This window comes from Vitis vinifera, chromosome 4 (assembly GCF_030704535.1).
Source record: "Vitis vinifera cultivar Pinot Noir 40024 chromosome 4, ASM3070453v1".
Classification (NCBI taxonomy): domain Eukaryota; kingdom Viridiplantae; phylum Streptophyta; class Magnoliopsida; order Vitales; family Vitaceae; genus Vitis; species Vitis vinifera.
In genome coordinates, this window is record NC_081808.1 from 18,008,655 (window position 1) to 18,027,706 (window position 19,052).

The window sequence follows — 19,052 nt, forward strand, 5'->3', positions numbered from 1 at the left end:
TACTTATATAACACGAATTTGATCCGAATTAATCCATCTAATAATCTTGTTAATAATTTAATTATATATTTAAACTATTTAACTCATATTTAATTCTTTTTTACATTTTTTTTAAATAAATAGATCAATTAAATCATAAACATATTTGGTTAAGACTTAATCATATAGACATATACAAAACCTAACTCAATCTGATCATTAAATACAAGGATTTGATTATTAAATGAGTTAAATGGGTTACACGACATGTTACTTGTTTAATAATTAGATAATATTTGAGTTTTATATTTTTTACATGATTATTATTTACGTTGGGTTAGGATTGAATTATGTAGTAGAATACCTAGGTTTTCACACCACACAAACACAAGCCACCGACATGAATTATCATCATTGTATATGTACCTATTAGTATACGAATGAAGTGTGCATTTTTCATTCCCTAAGAACATTGCGTTTTTGGGAGAGAGAGAGAGAGGGAGAGAGATTTCCCCTCAAGTCATTTTCTCTTGATGTTCCAATATAGGACAATATCATTAGTGTATGGTTGGGTGGGTACAACATTCCATGCCCATGCCCTAGGCCAATAAGATTCCATCAGCATCACCGACACTGCAGCACCACTAAAAAATTGAGTCACCAACCTTGAGTTTATTCACCCTTTTTACTTCCAACTTGTCTTGTTGTGCTACTTTGAACACTATGAATTGCACCTTTTCCCAATTAGTTATCCTAGAAGTCCATTTTTCTTGGATAAGATTCTTTCCAATAAAATCATGCATATATTGGTTGCTTTGTAACCCAATGATGATCATGATTTAAGAAAATGATGAGTCACTCCCATTAGACAATATATTATGGCCCTTTTTTATAATTGTTTTCAAAAACATTTAAAATCGAAAAAAACAACTTTTTATTTTAAAAATGAAAAATATAACAGTTTCAAATAATATTTTTTTAATTGTTTTTAACTATTTTCATCTTTTTTATAAATATTTTAAAAAATAATTATACATATGTATATATAAAATGATTAAAAATAAAGCACAACATATCAAATTATTTTTAAAACATATTTTAAAATACAAAAAAAAAATAGATTAAAGATATTTTAGGTTTTTCAAATAAACTTTTATTTTATAAAATATTAGAAAATATTTTTAGAAAACTATTTTCAAAAACCATTTTTCAAAGTTATTTTCATAAACACTCCCCAAAAAGAGCCTATACATTTCATCAAAAAACGACATCCTTAATTATATTTAATACCATTTATCACGAGTCATGTGAATATTATTCAATTTGAATCCATTAAACATTTCAAAACCTAGAAACTTTTCAGAAATGATGTAGGATGTTTGCAAAATTTCTATAGGCAGAGAATGATACCCCTTGTGTTCTATCACCAATGCCTTCTAAATTCCCATCTTTAAAAAAACTTCAAGTGAGTATATATGCTATCCTATTGTTGTGTGTGGAATTAATTATTAAACTTGATAAATAAGCTTCATAAAATGATACCACCGACAATTTGGTGAACATAAATCACCGATGAATTGATTGTTAGATTTGATAATGTAGCAACTTTTGACTTCTTCGACTCAACAAATCCAAGTTTGACAAAGAGAACATCCTAATTCAATAAAACCTCATGACATTGTTTTAATGCTTATTCAACAATCATGTGAAAGAGTTAAGCATACCTTTAATTGGTTCAATAAACCTCTTTTTTTTAAGTATTCCAATCTAGAAAAAAAATTGTTATCCTACACTCCAGTGTATTAATTATCATTTAATCTAGAACAAGAATTGATATTTTGTACTCTTGGTATATCAACTATCATTTCAACCACCAACTTTCCCCGTGATTACATCTATGCTACCTAGTATTGTTATAATGTTCAATCGATTCCATTCTTTCTAACTAATTGAGGAAAAAATTGTAAATTGATAAAATCCACAAGTCAAATTTTCAGTCTCTAAGGAAAAAGTTTATGATGTCCTATTAGAAAAATTCTCAATGCTTCCTTTTGAGCTTCGGTTCTCACATAAAGTTCATAATTCGACCGTTTAAAAGTGAGAGAAGGTGTTTTTACTAATAAATCAATATTCAAAGTCATTTAATTCAGGATGCCTCATTCTATCAAAGTATTTAGATTTCTAAACAACTCTCCTAGAATTCCTTATAGACCTTGTTGAATAATTTTTATAAATTCCATTATTTTATATATTCATACTAAATAACAAGATAATGAAGCTCCTGTTTGCCATTGGACTTCCTAGTCAAATTCATCATAACACTTATAATGATTAACTTCACAAAGATCCCACCGTATTTTCTAGAAGTTTGTAGCATTGGTCCTGACAAACCCCATTTTTTTGCTTATTCTACACCGATAATGCCTACTCCCTCAACTTGTTGTAAAAAAGGAGGATTACATATAATAAGTTTTTTATATTTAGTAACCCCTATTAAAAAATAATTGTAGAAATCCAAACATTTATTTATCCATCCATATGGTAGAATTACAGCCACTCCTCCAATACGACAAAAAATTATGTTTTATTCTCATAGTGATGATGAGCTTGGAATAGATTATAGACTAAATCCCTTTCTTTGAATATATAACTCAACTCCAACATAATCACTCTAATATCGTTGGTTCCTCTAGGTACTTGAATATCTCCCAACTACTTTGGTGCATTTACCGTTAATTCTTATATGAACATAATAGTTAAATGATCCCAACATGTTGCATAAGGTAACTATTGTATAATTCTTTAGTTTCATGCAATTTTTTCCATCTCTATGTGCAAATAACCTAATCTAGGTTCATAATAACATTTTCACCATCTAAAGTAACAATGAGTTGAAGAACACCATGCATTGATGGGTGATAAATACCAATGGCGAAGCTAGAGACTTGTGTTAGAGGGGCCTCGAAGAAAAATATTATATTATAGTTATCATTTATAAATTGTAAGGTAATTAATGGTATTTTATATTATTATTATTAAAAAACTAAATAATTTTAAATATTAATTATAAAAATGTATCAAATTAACAACCATAATACTAAGAGCACTTAAAAGAAAGTTTTAGATTTTATATATATATAAAAATTATAACGAATATTTAAAGGAAATTTTCAAAATAATTAAAAATATAAAATAAAAAAAAATCATTGGAAATTTTAAATAATTTTAATCATTTTATAGCAAAAACCTTTTAAATTATTTTAAAGAATTCAATAATTTTTGTTATGAATTTTGATATTTTTCAAATGGAAGAGGTGTGCATCTTTAGGTCTCATTGTCTTGCAACTTAATCTTATTTATTTATACCTTAATTTCATTTTTTGTACTTACATCTAAAAGTCTAGATTTTTCTATGTACTTTCAAAAGTGGAAATTAAAATTTTCATAAATACCAAATCAATACTTTTTTTTCTTTTTCAAATAACTAAATATAAGATAGGTGAAAGTAAAGTCTTTTACTTAAAACCTATATTTCATATAATAAATCACTAAACCACTAGTAACTTAATGGTTATATTTTGATGGATTCACATTATATTCTTATTTCCAAGTAAAAATATAAGTAGTTAATAAAAACTTAACAAGTATTATTTTTTATAATTTAGTATGAACGATCCTTGAAAGGGTCCTAATTATATAATTGTCAAATATACCTATATCTTAAAATAAATAAATAAATAAATCATCATATCATTATTTTCTTTTATAACTAAGATATTAAATGAAAATTAATATCTACTTCTAACATAATTTTAGGGTATGTGTGGTTCTAGGAAATTTGACGAAAAATACAAGGGAAAGAAAATAAAAAGAAAAAAATTGAATGAAAGAAAAAGTGAAGAAAACTAAAAAATATATTATTTTTATTATGCTTTTCTAAACTCGTTTAACCTATTTTTCTTCACTATAATAAGATTAAATAATTTCAAATTATATAAATTTTTAATTAATTTTAATTATATTTGATTTTCTTTTGTGTTTTTTATAATAAAATCAAATATGATAAAACTATTTTCCTTATCATCTTTTTTTCTTTTCTTAGTACTTTCCGCTAATCAAACATAGCATTAGTGAAAATTTACATAAAACAGGTAAAAGTAAATTCCATATAGTCCAATCCAATTTGCAAAAATTACATAATCAAGAAAGAAATAAGAGAACCCATAAGATAAAAGGGTTGATAGGTAGATTAAGCTTAAGCAAAAATCCACCTCATTTATTGTGTGATAAAGGGTGTGACATGGCAAGCCACGTGTCATTAAAATTTGAATAATTTTTTATACTTAAAAATAAAAAATCTAAAAACACTACTAGAAGTTGCATTTACTTATTTATTGTATAAATTCCAAACTTGTCTTGTTAGGGCAAAAACACTGTTTTCATCCCTACGCATAAGACTCTCAAATTGATTTTTCATCAAGGAAATTTTGATGGCATGACACAAGCAAAGTGAATGGAAAACTTTGGGGGAAAAAGAAAGCAGGAAGAATAAAGCAAAAAGAATCATGAAACCACAACCAAAAAGTGGACGCCTAGCTTCTTATTGAAGAAGCCGTGTCCCTCAAGTTTTTATTGTGATTTGGACTTTTATTTTCCCATATTAAATATTATATTTATTTGTTTTATTAATAAATGAGGCAATAAAAAATTTGCATTTTCGTGGGGTCACTAAGAGGAAAAAAGAAAATGATTATCGTACCAAATAATGTCTATCATGGCATGGAAGTATCATCAATGGGGAGATATTTTGTGTGCATTTTGATCTCACTTTAATTGTATTGTCTTAATATCATTACATAGTTTATACATGATAATATTACTTTAAGTTAAATTATAATTAAGTTATTGATTTAAAATTTATTACTTAATTTTTATTTTAAGTATTAGGATTGTTTGATAAAATTAACTTAAAACTAATTTTAAATCATCAAATTGATATATTTATTCTTATAAATTATAATTAGGGTAAAGGAGGTTGAATAATAGTGGAGGTTGTGAAGAAGTAAAGGAAATTGTGAAAATAATTAAAGCAAATAAGGATAAAAAGGTAAAATGAAGATTTGAACTTAAAAATAAGTTAATTATTTTTACTTATTACTTAAAGTTAAAAATTTTAACTTTAAGTCATATCATTAAATTATTTTATCAAGCATACTTAATTTACTTAATGATTTAAATTAAATTATTAAGTCGTTTGAAGTTATTGAGTTGGTTTATCAAACACTCCTTTTATCTCATTACCTTATATTTTAGTCTTATTGCTTTTTATTGTAACCTTATCAAAATTTGAGGAAAAATACAAGAGAAAAACTAAATAGGAAAAATAGAAAAGAAGAAAAATGGAAGGAATAAAAAAGGATAATAAGTTAATAAATTATTTTTATATGTTATCTTACCAAAGTCTTAAATGTACTTGATTTTCTTTCATAATTTTCAAAGTAAAACCAAATATTATAAAATTATTTTTATTAATATTTTCTTCCCTTAATATTTTTCTAGAACCAAATATGGCATATATGTTTATACCTTTATTTAATTATTTAGATCGTAAAATATACTTGAAATTGTTATTTGATTAAAAGGGTTAATGAAAACCCAAATTTTGAAATTCAATCCTCCATCCTTTTTTTGACCTCATTTTGACAAAAATGTCTTTATCTTTTCTCTTTCTTTTTTTTTAAAAAAAAAAATAATTTTTTCTTTTAAAATCTATATATAAATACTTGAAAAGACAAAAGATATTTTTCTCAAAATGGGGTCAAGAAAATGATTGAATGTTAAATTTCAAAATTTAGGAATTATTTCATCATTTTTAACCAAGTAATTGTACTTGAAAAACCCTTATTAAAAGTTTGATATGTCACGGAATTGGTAGATTTTTTTTACTTCATGTTGTGATTCATGTCATTTGTGTAAACAAATCTTTTTCCTTTTTCCATTTTTAGGGTTATTTTCGTTCATCTCCTTTAATGTTCTGATTAAATACACCTAACATTTATTGGTTTGTAATTTCATCAAATATCTCCCTTATCATTCTTATTTTTAATTTTGACTCGTCTCCCCTCTCACTCAAAATAGGGGAGACATTCAATGAAATTTCAAACCTATAAAACCTAAATATATTTAGCTAAAATTACAAAGAAGATAAATGAAATTAACACTTTTTTTTATTTATAAGATTGATTGATAATGTACTTGCCCCGGTAATTCACATTAATATTGCATAAAATAAAGAGAATTTATATATTATATTCCATTTAAAAGTTGGTAACAATTTAATTTGAAAATAAAAATGTAAAATGTAAAATTCCTAATTAAAAATTTCATCTATTTTATGAAATTAAATTTATGATGCTACATTAATTTAATAAAAATTACAATATTTAATATACAAAAAATTGGAAAAATTCATAAAAAAACAGTTGGATCCCATGCTTTCTTTTCCATCTTAAATGCCTCCAGCATGTAGATAGAACATCACTTTCCATAACTAGTCTTTTCCATTATTGGAGATGAGGCCACATTGGTCATTTACCTTTCCCAGATGACCATGAGTAGATTTAAGACTTTAGATGGAAATTTTTTGCAAGGTTTTAAAACATTTTTAACCCTTTTTTTTTTTTTTTAATGTCATGTACTAAAGAGACACTCACATGTTCCCGGAAAAATGTGAGGCAAAATAGAAGGGAAGGAAAATTGAGAGAAAAAATGAAAGCAAATAAAAAATAGATTTAAGATTAATAAATTATTTTATATGTTACTTTAAATTTATTTATTTTTTATTATATAAATGTTAAGTAATTTAAAAATATATGAAATTTTAATTATATTTTATTTTCTTTTATATTTTTCATATTGAATCAAGCATGGAAAAAAAAATTTAATAATTTTTTTTAGAACCAAATATAGCTTAAATTATCTATACTTTTAATAATTTATAAAACTATATTGTATTTTTTATTTTATATGTATCTAAAAAGAAAAAAAATTAAATTAAAATTTAGTTTTATTTGGTTTTTCGTATAATTGGGGTGAGGATGTATAAAAATATAAAATCCATTATTTGGTAATTGTTTTCATGAATAGTTTTTTATTTTTCAGAACAAAAAAAATAAGAAAACACATTTGAGAACTATAAACTATTATTTGTTTTATGTTATTAAGAACATAAAATAGAGTGTTTTTAAATAATATTTGTTTAATTGTTTTTTAAATATTATTTTAAAAAATAGTTATAAAAACATATAAAATAATTAAAAACAAAATATTTGATATAAAAATTATTTTAAAATATATTAAAAACATATTAAAAGCATTTTATAAATTATTTTCAAAAATTGTTTTTCAAAACTAATTTTAAAAACAGTTAGCACGAGCTATTATACTCTTCAATTTAAAACCAACACTTTCTTTGACTAGAACACTCCAAATTAAATTACTCATTTTCTTATCATTTCCAATAAAAAATAAAAAAATCCATAAATACAACCATGGAAATACAAAATTTAATTAAATAAATATCACAGGAATAGTTTTTGAAAACATTGTCAAACATTTCCATAGATTTGTTTTGTAATGTTTTCTAAAATAATTCTTAAAAATTAATTTTGGAGAATATTTTTCAAAAACAGTTTTTATTATTTTTCAGAATCAAATTTTATTTGAAAATTTAATTCTTTCTGAAAAAAAACAATTTTATATTTCATATTTCAACATAATAATAAATTTATTCTTATAATAACATTATTTTCCTACCTTCACAATTTAAAATGAGAGAGAGAGAGGTTATATGCTTATAGCTCCATGATTCAATGGACAAGATGACAAAACACCAGAGTGAAGAGAAAACAGAATCTTAAGTGAGAGACTCACTCCATCCCAAAAAAAAAAAAACTAAATAATAAAATAATATTAAAAAAACCAAGCAAATATAATAATAAAAAGGAAAAAGTAACAGTATCTTTGTTAGATCTGCATGTATTTACAAATAAAATATTTTATTTAATCAAGATCGTGGAAACCCAATTCCCACCCATTTTCCCACATTCACCGCGTAATCCGGGTTTTTCCTTTCCTCTTTTCTTTCTCTCCTCTCTCTAAAAATGAAAATTTGCATGTTTCTCTCCCCAACATGAAAACCATTTTCTCAGGTATTCTGTTGATGTCCTTCCTTGATGTTAGAATCCCATGTTGTTCAAATCCCACTAATTTTGTATGTTTTTTTTTTTTCCTCAGATTTTTGTGGAGAATCTTCATAATTTTATTGTTTCATGGAATATGAAGTTACCCAATTGTGTAAGCTCCTCTTTCTCTATGTGGGGTTTTTTTCCCTTTTTTTTCCTGGGTTTTGAATGGTGAAATGGTATGTTTGAACATTGTGAATAATGGGTTTCTTTGTATATTTTCTTTCTGGGAAAATTATGCTTTCTGAGAAGATTTGATTTGGTCATTTTTTTCTCTTTATTTACTTATTTATTTATTTTGTTTCTTTTTTTTTGGGGGGGGGGTTTCAGGTTTCTCAACTGGCTGATTCGAAAAGCAGGAGATCATGTGTTTGCAGCATTTTTCCCACAGCTTCTGTGCTTTGTCTAATATTTTTCATAGGGAGTGTATTAATAGGACAAGATTATTCAGAGGTATTCATATACATATATATTTCATAGCTTCTTTGCTTTTTTATTTTTTATTTTTTGTGGATTTTTTGTGTGATTTTGTGCCTTTTAATCTACTGTACTTTTGGGTTCTGCATTATTGCATTCATATATGTTTCGTAGCTTCTTTGTTTTTTTGTTTTTTGAATTTTTGTGTGATTTTGTACCATTTAGTTTACTTTACTCTGGTTCTGCATTATTGTTTTGCAATTTACATTGTTGATATAAGGATTTGTAAGTAGTATGAAAATATCAATAGAGAAGGAAAAAGAGTGAAACCAATTGGATTGATATTATAACTTGAGAGTGGGGATTGCTTAAGAGCAGGAAGAATTCGTAGTGGAAGGAAGGGGAGATCTCGAGAAGGGAAGGAATTTTTGTTTCAATACTGAAAAGGAAAAATTCAACCAATGATCATGTTCTGTGTATATGGTTGATTTTTGTTGTTGTTGAATTCGGGAAGAAGATTTTCTCAGGTTTTCTTGTACTTGTTGTGATTGGAAATTTTAGTTTTGAATGCGATTAGTTTATGTTTTTATGTTTTTGGGTCTTGATATGCAGAAATTATCGAGATGGGGGATGAGTACTGGTATGCTGAATTCAGTATCTAACAAATGTGAGGTTTGTTCTTCCTTCCTTCCTGGCTCTACTATCCATGGTATTTTTATTTAAAAGTTCTTGATTTTTAATAATTCTTAACCTCACCTGTTGAATAAGATATAGGGATTTGTTGCTTATGTTTTTCCTATCCATTTTAGAACCAATGCAGGGCTAATGGTAGTGAGGCATTACCTAAAGGTATTGTTGTCACTTCTTCGGACTTGGATATGCGACCATTATGGGGCTTTCCAAAGGTAAAGATCTGCATAATGTCAGGAAAAATCTACATCAACATCACTGGATTACTTAATTTTCTATATATGCATCTGTTTGAATGAAAAAAAAAAAAAGTTCTTAATCGTGTTATTGAGATTTTTCATTAATCACTTCTAGAAACTTCTTTCATGAAAACTAATTAGAATGATGTTTGACGATGCTCAAAATGCAAAAATACCGAAAATTTTAGCTAATAATTTGTAACTTTACTTTCTGAAACTCAAATAACAGTGTCAGCAACCAGCTAACCGCAATAATAAAGCCTTATGTATTTAATACATGGACACGAGCATTAGCCTCTGCTAATTGCCATCATTTCTTTGTATCTTCTCGTGTTTACATTAATCGATTTTAACATCCTTGTTTTGACTTTCACGTTGTTGGAACAGAAGAGAAAAGATCTTAAAAGGAACTTATTAGCAGTGGCTGTCGGAGTAAAGCAAAAAGATCTTGTGAATAAAATGGTTGAAAAGGTAATCATCAGAGCTTGTAAATCCTTCTGCTTATGTTTTCCATCCCGGATCATATATATTTGCAGTTAATTGCATTTTATTCACTTTTGTTGCAGTTTCTATCATATGGTTTCGTTGTGATGCTTTTCCATTATGATGGGGTTGTGGACGAATGGAAGGATTTCAAATGGTGTGACCGGGTCCTTCATGTAGCTGCAATCAATCAAACAAAATGGTAAGTGGCTTAGGTCTTGCAATCCCGTTCATCATTTTGAATGGGAAAGTGTTTCATTTTCATAAATAAGTTCTCATGGCTCTTCTTTTGCTTAATGACAAGGTGGTTTGCAAAGCGTTTCTTACATCCCGAAATAGTGGCAGAGTACAATTACATTTTTCTTTGGGATGAGGACCTAGGAGTTACAGATTTCAACCCTCGGCGGTATGTTTATGGCATTACTCTTAAAAATTTTAAATAAGTACTTCCAAAATGGTTAATCTCACTTCCCGGTTTTGGTATGTTTGGAAAAGATGAATGAGCATCATACTATGTGGAAAAAAAATTTTAGGCATTGATCACTTTGTCATCCAAGTAAACCAATGCAGTAAAATATACTATTGTAAATTGAACTGGTTCAATGATAGTCAGTCCCAATTTGTAATTATTATTTATAATTGAAATCTGTAAATTATTATAGAAGTCATATCTGTGCATCAAAGGCTAGTCATAAGCACAATGCAAAAGATATTTGTTGGTAATTGGATAATGAAGAAAGCCCAAAACACATAAAAGCAAATCACTAACCAAATTCCTTATGTTACTGACTGAAAAACCTGTTAAATAATCTTTTTTTTTGGGAGGATAATAAGGAGAATATCACAAAAGATGTGAAAAAAGCAGATCAACCCAAGAAAGAGAGGAGGCCCAAAAACTCTGAGAGCCTAAGGTGTCAATAAATTCAAGGAAGATCTTAATATTCAATACTTGATTTGACTGTTGATAAATTCAAAGGATAATTTCTCTTAACTTCTTTTCTAGCCTGCCAATCCCTCCAAAGAAACCCTATTCCATTCTTTCTATGTGCACCACACAGGACAAATGAGGCTAGCCACCTTTGGCAACTACCTCCTGAGCCCTACTAGTACTAGCAAATGTTCCACACCAGCTTGAGAGAACTTCACTTAAGAGGGAGGAAGGGCTCAGATGATAGCCAACACTATTAACAATAACAACCAAATGCTTGCCGAGTTCTCCACTTTTTACTCCAAAAATCACACCAAAACCACACTCTAGGCCCATCTCCCACTAAAGCCGAATCCATTCCAAAAAATTTTTATTCTAAAGATAATCAATACTATGATTTTGAGCAAGCGTCTTGGTCTCTTCCTTCTATCTGGTCTTTGCCTTCTGTCGTACAATAATTCCTTCCTAGTGTTTATTAAATTCTTCTGTGTACAAGCTTAGGTGATTGCAACCACATCCACAATGGGTATACATGTTCAGTCTTAAGTGTGCATTTGGATAATGGAATAGAAATGGAAATAGTATGGGAATAGAGGTGAATCACTATACCATGTGAGAGGAATCAAATCCTGGCAAGAGTGAGCTTCGGTTTCCATGAGAATGAATTTTTTATTCCTATTTTCATTTATACAAAGCAATCCAAACACAATAATGATTAGGACATGGAATGAATTTTCCATTCCCACTCTATATTCTAGCATTTCAAACATTGATTAAAAATATGGTTACACTTTCATGCTCAAATTTTGACGTCTAAATGCGCTAACATATGCCATCCTCTAATTGACATACTATAAGTTTAATTGTTCTCCGTTTATCCTGGTGATTTTTCTTCGGGAGCATTTTTTATACAATTTTCTCAAGATTTTAATTAGTGTTATTTTGAAATAATTTGCCAGAGAAACCCCTTTTTTTTCTGTTTTCTTGACAATGAATTGGCGGCTCTTTGACATAATTTTAAGCATTTTCTTTCATTTAAATCTATGAACCAGTTAAGGAATGTCCCCCTATTTCTTTTTGTGTTAGGGGACCTTTTCCGAAAGTACATGATACTCCAAATAAGGCCCAAAAAGTGTAATTTTTAGGCTGCAAGAGTTCATGGAAATTAGGACACATAGTTAATGTACATGGTTCAGTAATTTGTTTACAAAAATTGGAACTTGATGTTTCACTTTTTTTAAACTGTTAGGTATGTAGCAACTGTTCAAAGAGAAGGACTTGAGATATCCCAGCCAGCACTCGATGGTAGCAAGTCAGAGGTGCATCATCAAATTACTCTACGTGGGAGGAGATCGGATGTGCACAGGTTCCCACTTGTGGTTTTATTTGCATTTGAACAATGATGTTTGCTTGTTGAAGAACAGAAATAAATCTGTATGCTATGTTTGGTTCTAGAAAAGTACTTAGGAAAGAAAAAAAAATGCTAAGGAAAATGATTTTCTCATATTTGAAGAAAATACAATATAATTAAAATTAGTTAGAAACTTATACATTTTCAAATTTTTTAATCTTTATATAGAAGAGTCAAAATACATAAAATTTTGAAATATCATATAAAAATAATGTATTGACTTTAAATCTATTTTTATTTTCATTAACTTTTTCTTGTCTTCTACTTTCTCTCTATCTTTTTTTCCCTCAAATTTTCCAAGATCCAAACGTAGCCATAGTGTCAGCAAACTAGTCCACACATACCAGAGTAGAATGTTATGTTAATTCATTTGGGTTATTACGACCATGAAAGTGGTTCTAATATGGACTCCTCATTCGAGCGTTGGATCATACTGTACTGCTTGTGAGATGCAGCAAGTGGATGAAACAATTAGAAGTAAGTGTCAACAGTTTTAATAATCTCAATCTAGGTTATGCCAAAAATAGAATAGTTTGAATTTGTGAGGCTTTTAAGTTTTAAAAAAATGATCTAATTGACAACATAATTTATCCGAATAATGACACTGGTTGAACTTCCTAAACTCCTTAGAGAATAGTCTCTAAAAGATTCACTTAATACAGTTAACAGTAACCAAAAAGTTTTCTTTTGTGATATATATGCTGTCCTTCAAACTCCTTGCCAATAGCATGCAAAATGTAATTTGGTTGCAAAAAGGGTGCTTCAAGAAAGTTTGTTATTCTGTTGTACTTTTTGTAATTGGTTTTATTCATTTTGGTAGACGGATTTTCAAGTCTAGCGGTAGCGGGAAAATATGTGATGAAAACAGCACAGCTCCTCCTTGCACTGGGTAATATTTTTACCTAAAAGGAAAAAATAACTTATTTGGTTTTGTGCTTTATCTAGCTGAAAATTATTTGTTTCTTAGTTTCCATATTGTAACTCAAGAAACCCATTTAAAAGAAATAGAAGCTGCTTAAGTTGAGGAAACTAAAATGAGAATCTGTATTTTACAGGTGGATAGAAGTGATGGCTCCAGTCTTCTCAAGAGAGGCTTGGCGTTGTGTGTGGTATATGATCCAGGTATCTCATCTCCACTATATATGGCCATTTTTGACATAAAAATATGAGAGGATAAAGTATCTAGTAAGTGATGATTACAAGGTAAAGCTCAAAGCATTATCAGAAGGTGGGACAGAGCTGACAATCTACCATCATAGATTGTCACATTTCATGAACCATGATTAACATCTTGTTCTTTGATTATTTTCACAGAATGACTTGATTCATGCTTGGGGCCTAGATATGCAACTGGGTTATTGTGCGCAGGCAATCTTCTATTTGCACTCAAATTCTTCATATTATTTTAGTTATTTATGATCTTTTCTAGCTCTTCTTTTAGCATCTAATTGTTGCAGTAACTGATGCCTAAGGTATTCTTTTGACAGGGTGATCGAACTAAAAATGTTGGGGTAGTGGACTCCGATTATATAGTTCATTATGGTCTCCCTACATTAGGAGCTAATGACCCGGACAAGGTTAGAAAAATTATATTTGTACCATACAAATACCAAACTAAATTCTTTCATCAATTGTGCAAATGTTTTTATTCAGATGTATGTCTGTGCGTATATCTTTTAGATTAGGATCATTTATGTTCAGACTCGTATGCATGAGTATTTTTATATGTATGGGATATTGGTTAGGAGTAGACGGGATATTCATTGAAGTAGTGAGCATCAGTAACTCTCATCTTTAGAGTAGCTATGTATCACACCCTGCTCAAATGAAGCCCTCATGAGCTGAAGGTTCTAGATCTGGTCTCAATTCTAGAGACAGTCTAGACTACTAGGATGGTGCATCAGATTTCCAGAGTGTGCTAGAGACAGTTAGAATAATCTAGAAGCTTCCAGATAAGTTCAGAGTCCTCCAGAGGGCCTAGACGACTTTGAATTGTGTGGAACTCTCCAATATTATGTAGGGAATAGGAGTATTGAGAATACTCTGAAACTTTTGGCAAATTATACGCATGGTAAGTTTGCAACTGTTATAGGAAGATTATAGTCTTGAAAATGCTGAGCTATCGTAGAATTTCTTCTGCTGTAAATCGGTGGAAAGCTTCTTCCTGTGAAATAAACTCAGAGTTTTCATGGTTGTTCTCTTCCTTCAATAGTATGGCATGTAAATATGCTTGAATCATCTAAATTTTGCCTAAATTTCACTTTGGTGTTTAGGAGAGGTTCATGAAATATGACTTACATGTTTTGTCGATGAAGGACATTTTAGTTCTTTCACATATTCAAGCTTAATTTATAATCTGATTCCACTCTATCTTGGTTATACTTCATCTTTTAATGTCATTACCATCTTTGATAACAAAGGTCTTCTTTGTTCAAAATATGTAACATTTGACTGCTGGAATATTTTCATCGCTGCCGTCCATACAACAGATCAATTGTATCCAACATGAGCTCTTTAGTCATTAATTGAATGCTAGCAAAGTACTCATCTTACAAATTGAGCAGAACTCTATGAACTATATATGTTTTTAGAATAATCAGTGTTCAAACTCTTTACTAGATCAACGCTCCTCAGGTTAATGCTGATCTCTTTTTTTACAATGAGATATTCTGGGTCTTTATGCATATTCAATTGCATGATCTGCTGTACCTTCTTTACCACATATGCATTGTGCCTGTACACGTGTTTTTCTGACTATTAAACTTGTAGTTTTCTGGTAAGCAACTTATTCATTCCCAATAAATGTTCATTGGGCAGACAACTCCACCAGTGCAGGATGATGATTCTGAACCTGAAAAAATAACGACAACAACAACTGCAGAAACACCAATCTCAAAATTGCCAGCTTCATCAACATCTCCAATTAATTTTAGAGTTGAAGTAGGTTCTGAAACAATCTTTTAGCTATGGAAACTGCTTTTACTAGTTTATTAGGCTAGTTGAACGTAGTCTCTCACCAGAACACAGTGTGGTGTAATTCTGAGTCTAGGCCCTGTTGGAAACTGTTTTTAACAGAAAACAGTTTTCCAATTTTAGAAACTTGTTTGGCAAATTTTGGACTGAAATAAATTTTCTGAGAATTTGTTCTAAAAACCAGGTAACTTTTCAGAACAATTGGAGGTGTTTCCAGGTGTTTTTATATAGCGTTCTCAAAAACAATTGAAAATAAGGAAAACAGAATGAAAACTTTTGCATGCACAGTACACCTGCAAGAAGAATAGACTGAGAAAACTGCTTTTTGTATTTGAGTTTCCAAACATAATTTTATTCATGAAAACAATTGAGAACTGTTCTCTAAAACATCATGCTTTTTGTACTAGAGGGTTAATGCCCTCCCTACCCTAGAAGTAACAGATATCATGAAGCACAAACTATATGACTAATAGGAGTCTTTTGAGCACAACAACAAAGCGATGACACACGACATAGATATTAGTCAACCCCAATCATAACGAGGCATTGTTGTTATGCAGGTGAGGAGGCAGTCCTATATCGAATATAATATCTTTAAAAAACGGTGGAGACAGGCTGTTAAGGAGGACAAATGTTGGAAAGACCCCTACCAACAGTTTGGAGAGAAAAACACACACTAGTCAGTATTTAAACATCTTTTTTCACTTCCAGTGTAATGTATGCATGCTTTTGCATCACAGACACAAAAAAGGGAAAAGGCTAAGACAAAGACAAGGACAAAGGCAAAGGCGAAGACACTACAGCAGATACTCCCTCACTGGTCAGGAATTATGTTGTAAAGATCTGATATGGAAAAAATATTGGTTGTCCAAAAATGTATTCTTTACTGTGTGGAGAAGTTCAAAGTTTCAAATTCTCCTCTCCCCGTCTTGATATATTTTGTAATCCAGACCTTGTAATATATCACACATTTTTTTTCAAAATAAAGATATATGTATACAAGCTAGAACTTGATTTGAATGACTCTGAACCCTTTCCTTTTTCTTTTGGTGCACTTATGAATTTTCAATTGTAGGGCAAAGAGATGAAGATTAGCTTGGCAGAGATGCATTTCTCGTCATTTGTTTACTCATTCGCCTCCCTAGAGTCAATACTCAAACATGCTTTTGGGCTGAAAAATGTGCAGCTTAGCTTCTCTGCAGAGAGTCCTCTTTGTCATCTTTCAATCTGCTGATTGATTCTTGCTTTTGATTGCAGATAGACCTCTCCAAAACCCGAAACATTGAGGAAGTTGGGATTCGAGGTTTGCTGATCATGGAACACTGGTTTACTCGAGGTAAGAGAAGTTAGCTGTGGATTTGAACAGAAGATGAACATGTTTGATCCGAAGATGGTGCTGGTTTTATTGTATAAGCTTGTTTCTAGGAAAATGTTCTGCCCCTTTTTTTATGGAGCAGCTGGGGTAATGGCGCAGATGCCAAGCTGGCAATGGTCGATGGCGTGATATACAATGTAAGTTCAAATCCTAATGGTTTAAGCTTTTGGGAAATTGCTTGTTCAACACAGTGTGTGTGAACCCAAATCCCATTTAAACTTTTAGGAAAATTGGTTATTAAACATGGTATCAAAGCTTTGATTAACTAAAGGTGATCATAAATTTGTGATATTGCACCACTGTTGTTTGCCTTCCATGGCGGGCATTGGCCCACTTGACAGGGGTATAGGAGCATGATATATATCATAATCTAGATCCTTAGATCTTAAATGTTTGGGAACTGTTCTCAAGAACAAATTTTTGTTTTTGAGAACAAAAAAACACATTTGATTGCCATCTGTTCCCTAAATAGGTTTTTGAGTACCATTTTGAAAATAAGATAGTTTTTCGAGAATATATTTTAATTATTTTCACTTATTTTTTAGAGGCGTTTTTTCAAAAAAAATAATGCACAAATATTAAAAAAAAATTGGTAGAAAAGAAAGCATCAGATATAAAAGTTATTATTAAGAAATATTTGAAAACACATGTTGAAAATGTTTTTCAAACAAACTTTTGTTTTAAAAACACCAAAAGCTGTTTTTGAAAACAATCCAAACAATCTCTAACTTTGTGGTTTGAGAGAAAATGCGACTCAAAAGCTCGTTGATATGCCGACATATCGTGTATTGGAGGGTATTTCATGGAGAAATATCGATTGATACGATATTTCATGGAGAAATATTGATCCGAATAATTTCGAGAGAAATCCCCAAAAATGCCGACATATCGTGTATCGGAGGGTATTTCATGGAGAAATATCAATTGATACGATATTTCATGGAGAAATATCGATCCGAATAATTTTGGGAGAAATCCCCAAAAATCGACGATATCTCGCGATATATTAAATGGTCAATGTGGGTCAACAGAGATCAAATGTGCTACACTGTCTCAAAAATGCCCTTTTTCTGTATTGAGGGGATTCAAACCCCTTGGTTTGGGGTTCAACTAAGTTACCATTAGGCTAGCATGCCCCTTGTTTAATATCATGCAATAAACATATATGTATTGAAACTCATTATATAAAGAAAATATTAAAAAAATATTTTAAAGAGCAAATTTATTATCATTATTTTATAATTAAATTCAAAAATTTCTTTTAATTGATTACCAAAAATATAAAAATTATCATGATAATTTCTTCGTAGTGTTTTTAATATAATTAATTATTAATTAAATATTAAAAAATTGTACATATATCACAATTTATTTTATATTATTTAATACAATTTAATTAAATAGATCATAATTTTAATATTAATATCTATTTTAAAATTAAACATATGATAATCAAATATCATAACATTATTATGAAATAATATTTGATATAATTTAATAATAAATATACACTTATAACATTCATATATGATATTATTATCAAATATGATAAATCATATTATACATATATCAAATTATTTAATAAAACAACTTAAAAATATCATTATACTTCTAATTATATTTTTATAAAGTTTTCTTATATTTTTATAAATTTTGATCAATTTTAGACTTATCGATATTTTTTTTCCAAAATATCCGCCGATATATCCGTACAATCAAAATACCGATATATCCGTGATTACCGATATTTTCATCCTTGGTTGCAGTTAATGATGAAAATATCGGTAATCACGGATATATCGGTATTTCGATTTTACGAATATATCGGAAATATATCGGTGGATATTTTGACATAAAATATCGGTAGACCTAAAATTGACCAAATTTTATAAAAATATAAAATAAAACTTTTAGAAATAATATTAAAGTATAATAGACATTTTAAAGTTATTTTGTTAAATAAATTAATGTATATATATATATAAAATATTGTACGTGTCAATAAAAAATATAAATTTGATAAGTGTATATTGATTATTGAATTATATTAAATATTATTTGATCATTATATTGTAATATTTAATTATAATATATTTCGATGGATATTTTAACACAAAATATCCGTAAACCTAAAATTGATCAATTTTTTGGAATAAATTGATATATATATATATATATATATATATATATATATATATATATATAATATTGTACATGTTAATAAAAAAATATAAATTTCATAAGTGTATATTGATTATTGAATTATATAAAATATTATTTGATGATAATGTTGTGATTATAATATGTTTAATTT

At 28.9% G+C, this 19,052-nt stretch overlaps 1 protein-coding gene across 3 annotated transcripts; it reads left to right on the forward strand.

Moving 5' to 3' along the window:
* The first annotated feature begins 8,011 nt into the window (after nucleotides 1-8,011).
* On the forward strand, nucleotides 8,012-16,383 carry LOC100244499 (uncharacterized). 3 transcript variants are annotated; one of them, XM_010650946.2, is made up of 15 exons: nucleotides 8,012-8,189; nucleotides 8,275-8,334; nucleotides 8,553-8,675; nucleotides 9,252-9,311; nucleotides 9,449-9,544; nucleotides 9,956-10,039; nucleotides 10,135-10,253; nucleotides 10,356-10,457; nucleotides 12,229-12,345; nucleotides 13,211-13,279; nucleotides 13,446-13,512; nucleotides 13,705-13,758; nucleotides 13,878-13,967; nucleotides 15,208-15,330; nucleotides 15,924-16,383. In XM_010650946.2, exons 2-15 carry the CDS (start codon nucleotides 8,317-8,319, stop codon nucleotides 16,041-16,043), a joined length of 1,242 nt encoding a protein of 413 aa, XP_010649248.1. In that variant the 5' UTR covers nucleotides 8,012-8,189; nucleotides 8,275-8,316; the 3' UTR covers nucleotides 16,044-16,383. The 3 variants fall into 3 exon arrangements, with proteins under 3 accessions (XP_010649248.1, XP_019075161.1, XP_010649249.1); XM_019219616.2 differs by lacking the exon at nucleotides 8,553-8,675; XM_010650947.3 differs by lacking the exons at nucleotides 8,012-8,189; nucleotides 8,275-8,334 and having other exon boundaries at nucleotides 8,628-8,675; nucleotides 9,252-9,306.
* The last annotated feature ends 2,669 nt before the right edge of the window (nucleotides 16,384-19,052 follow it).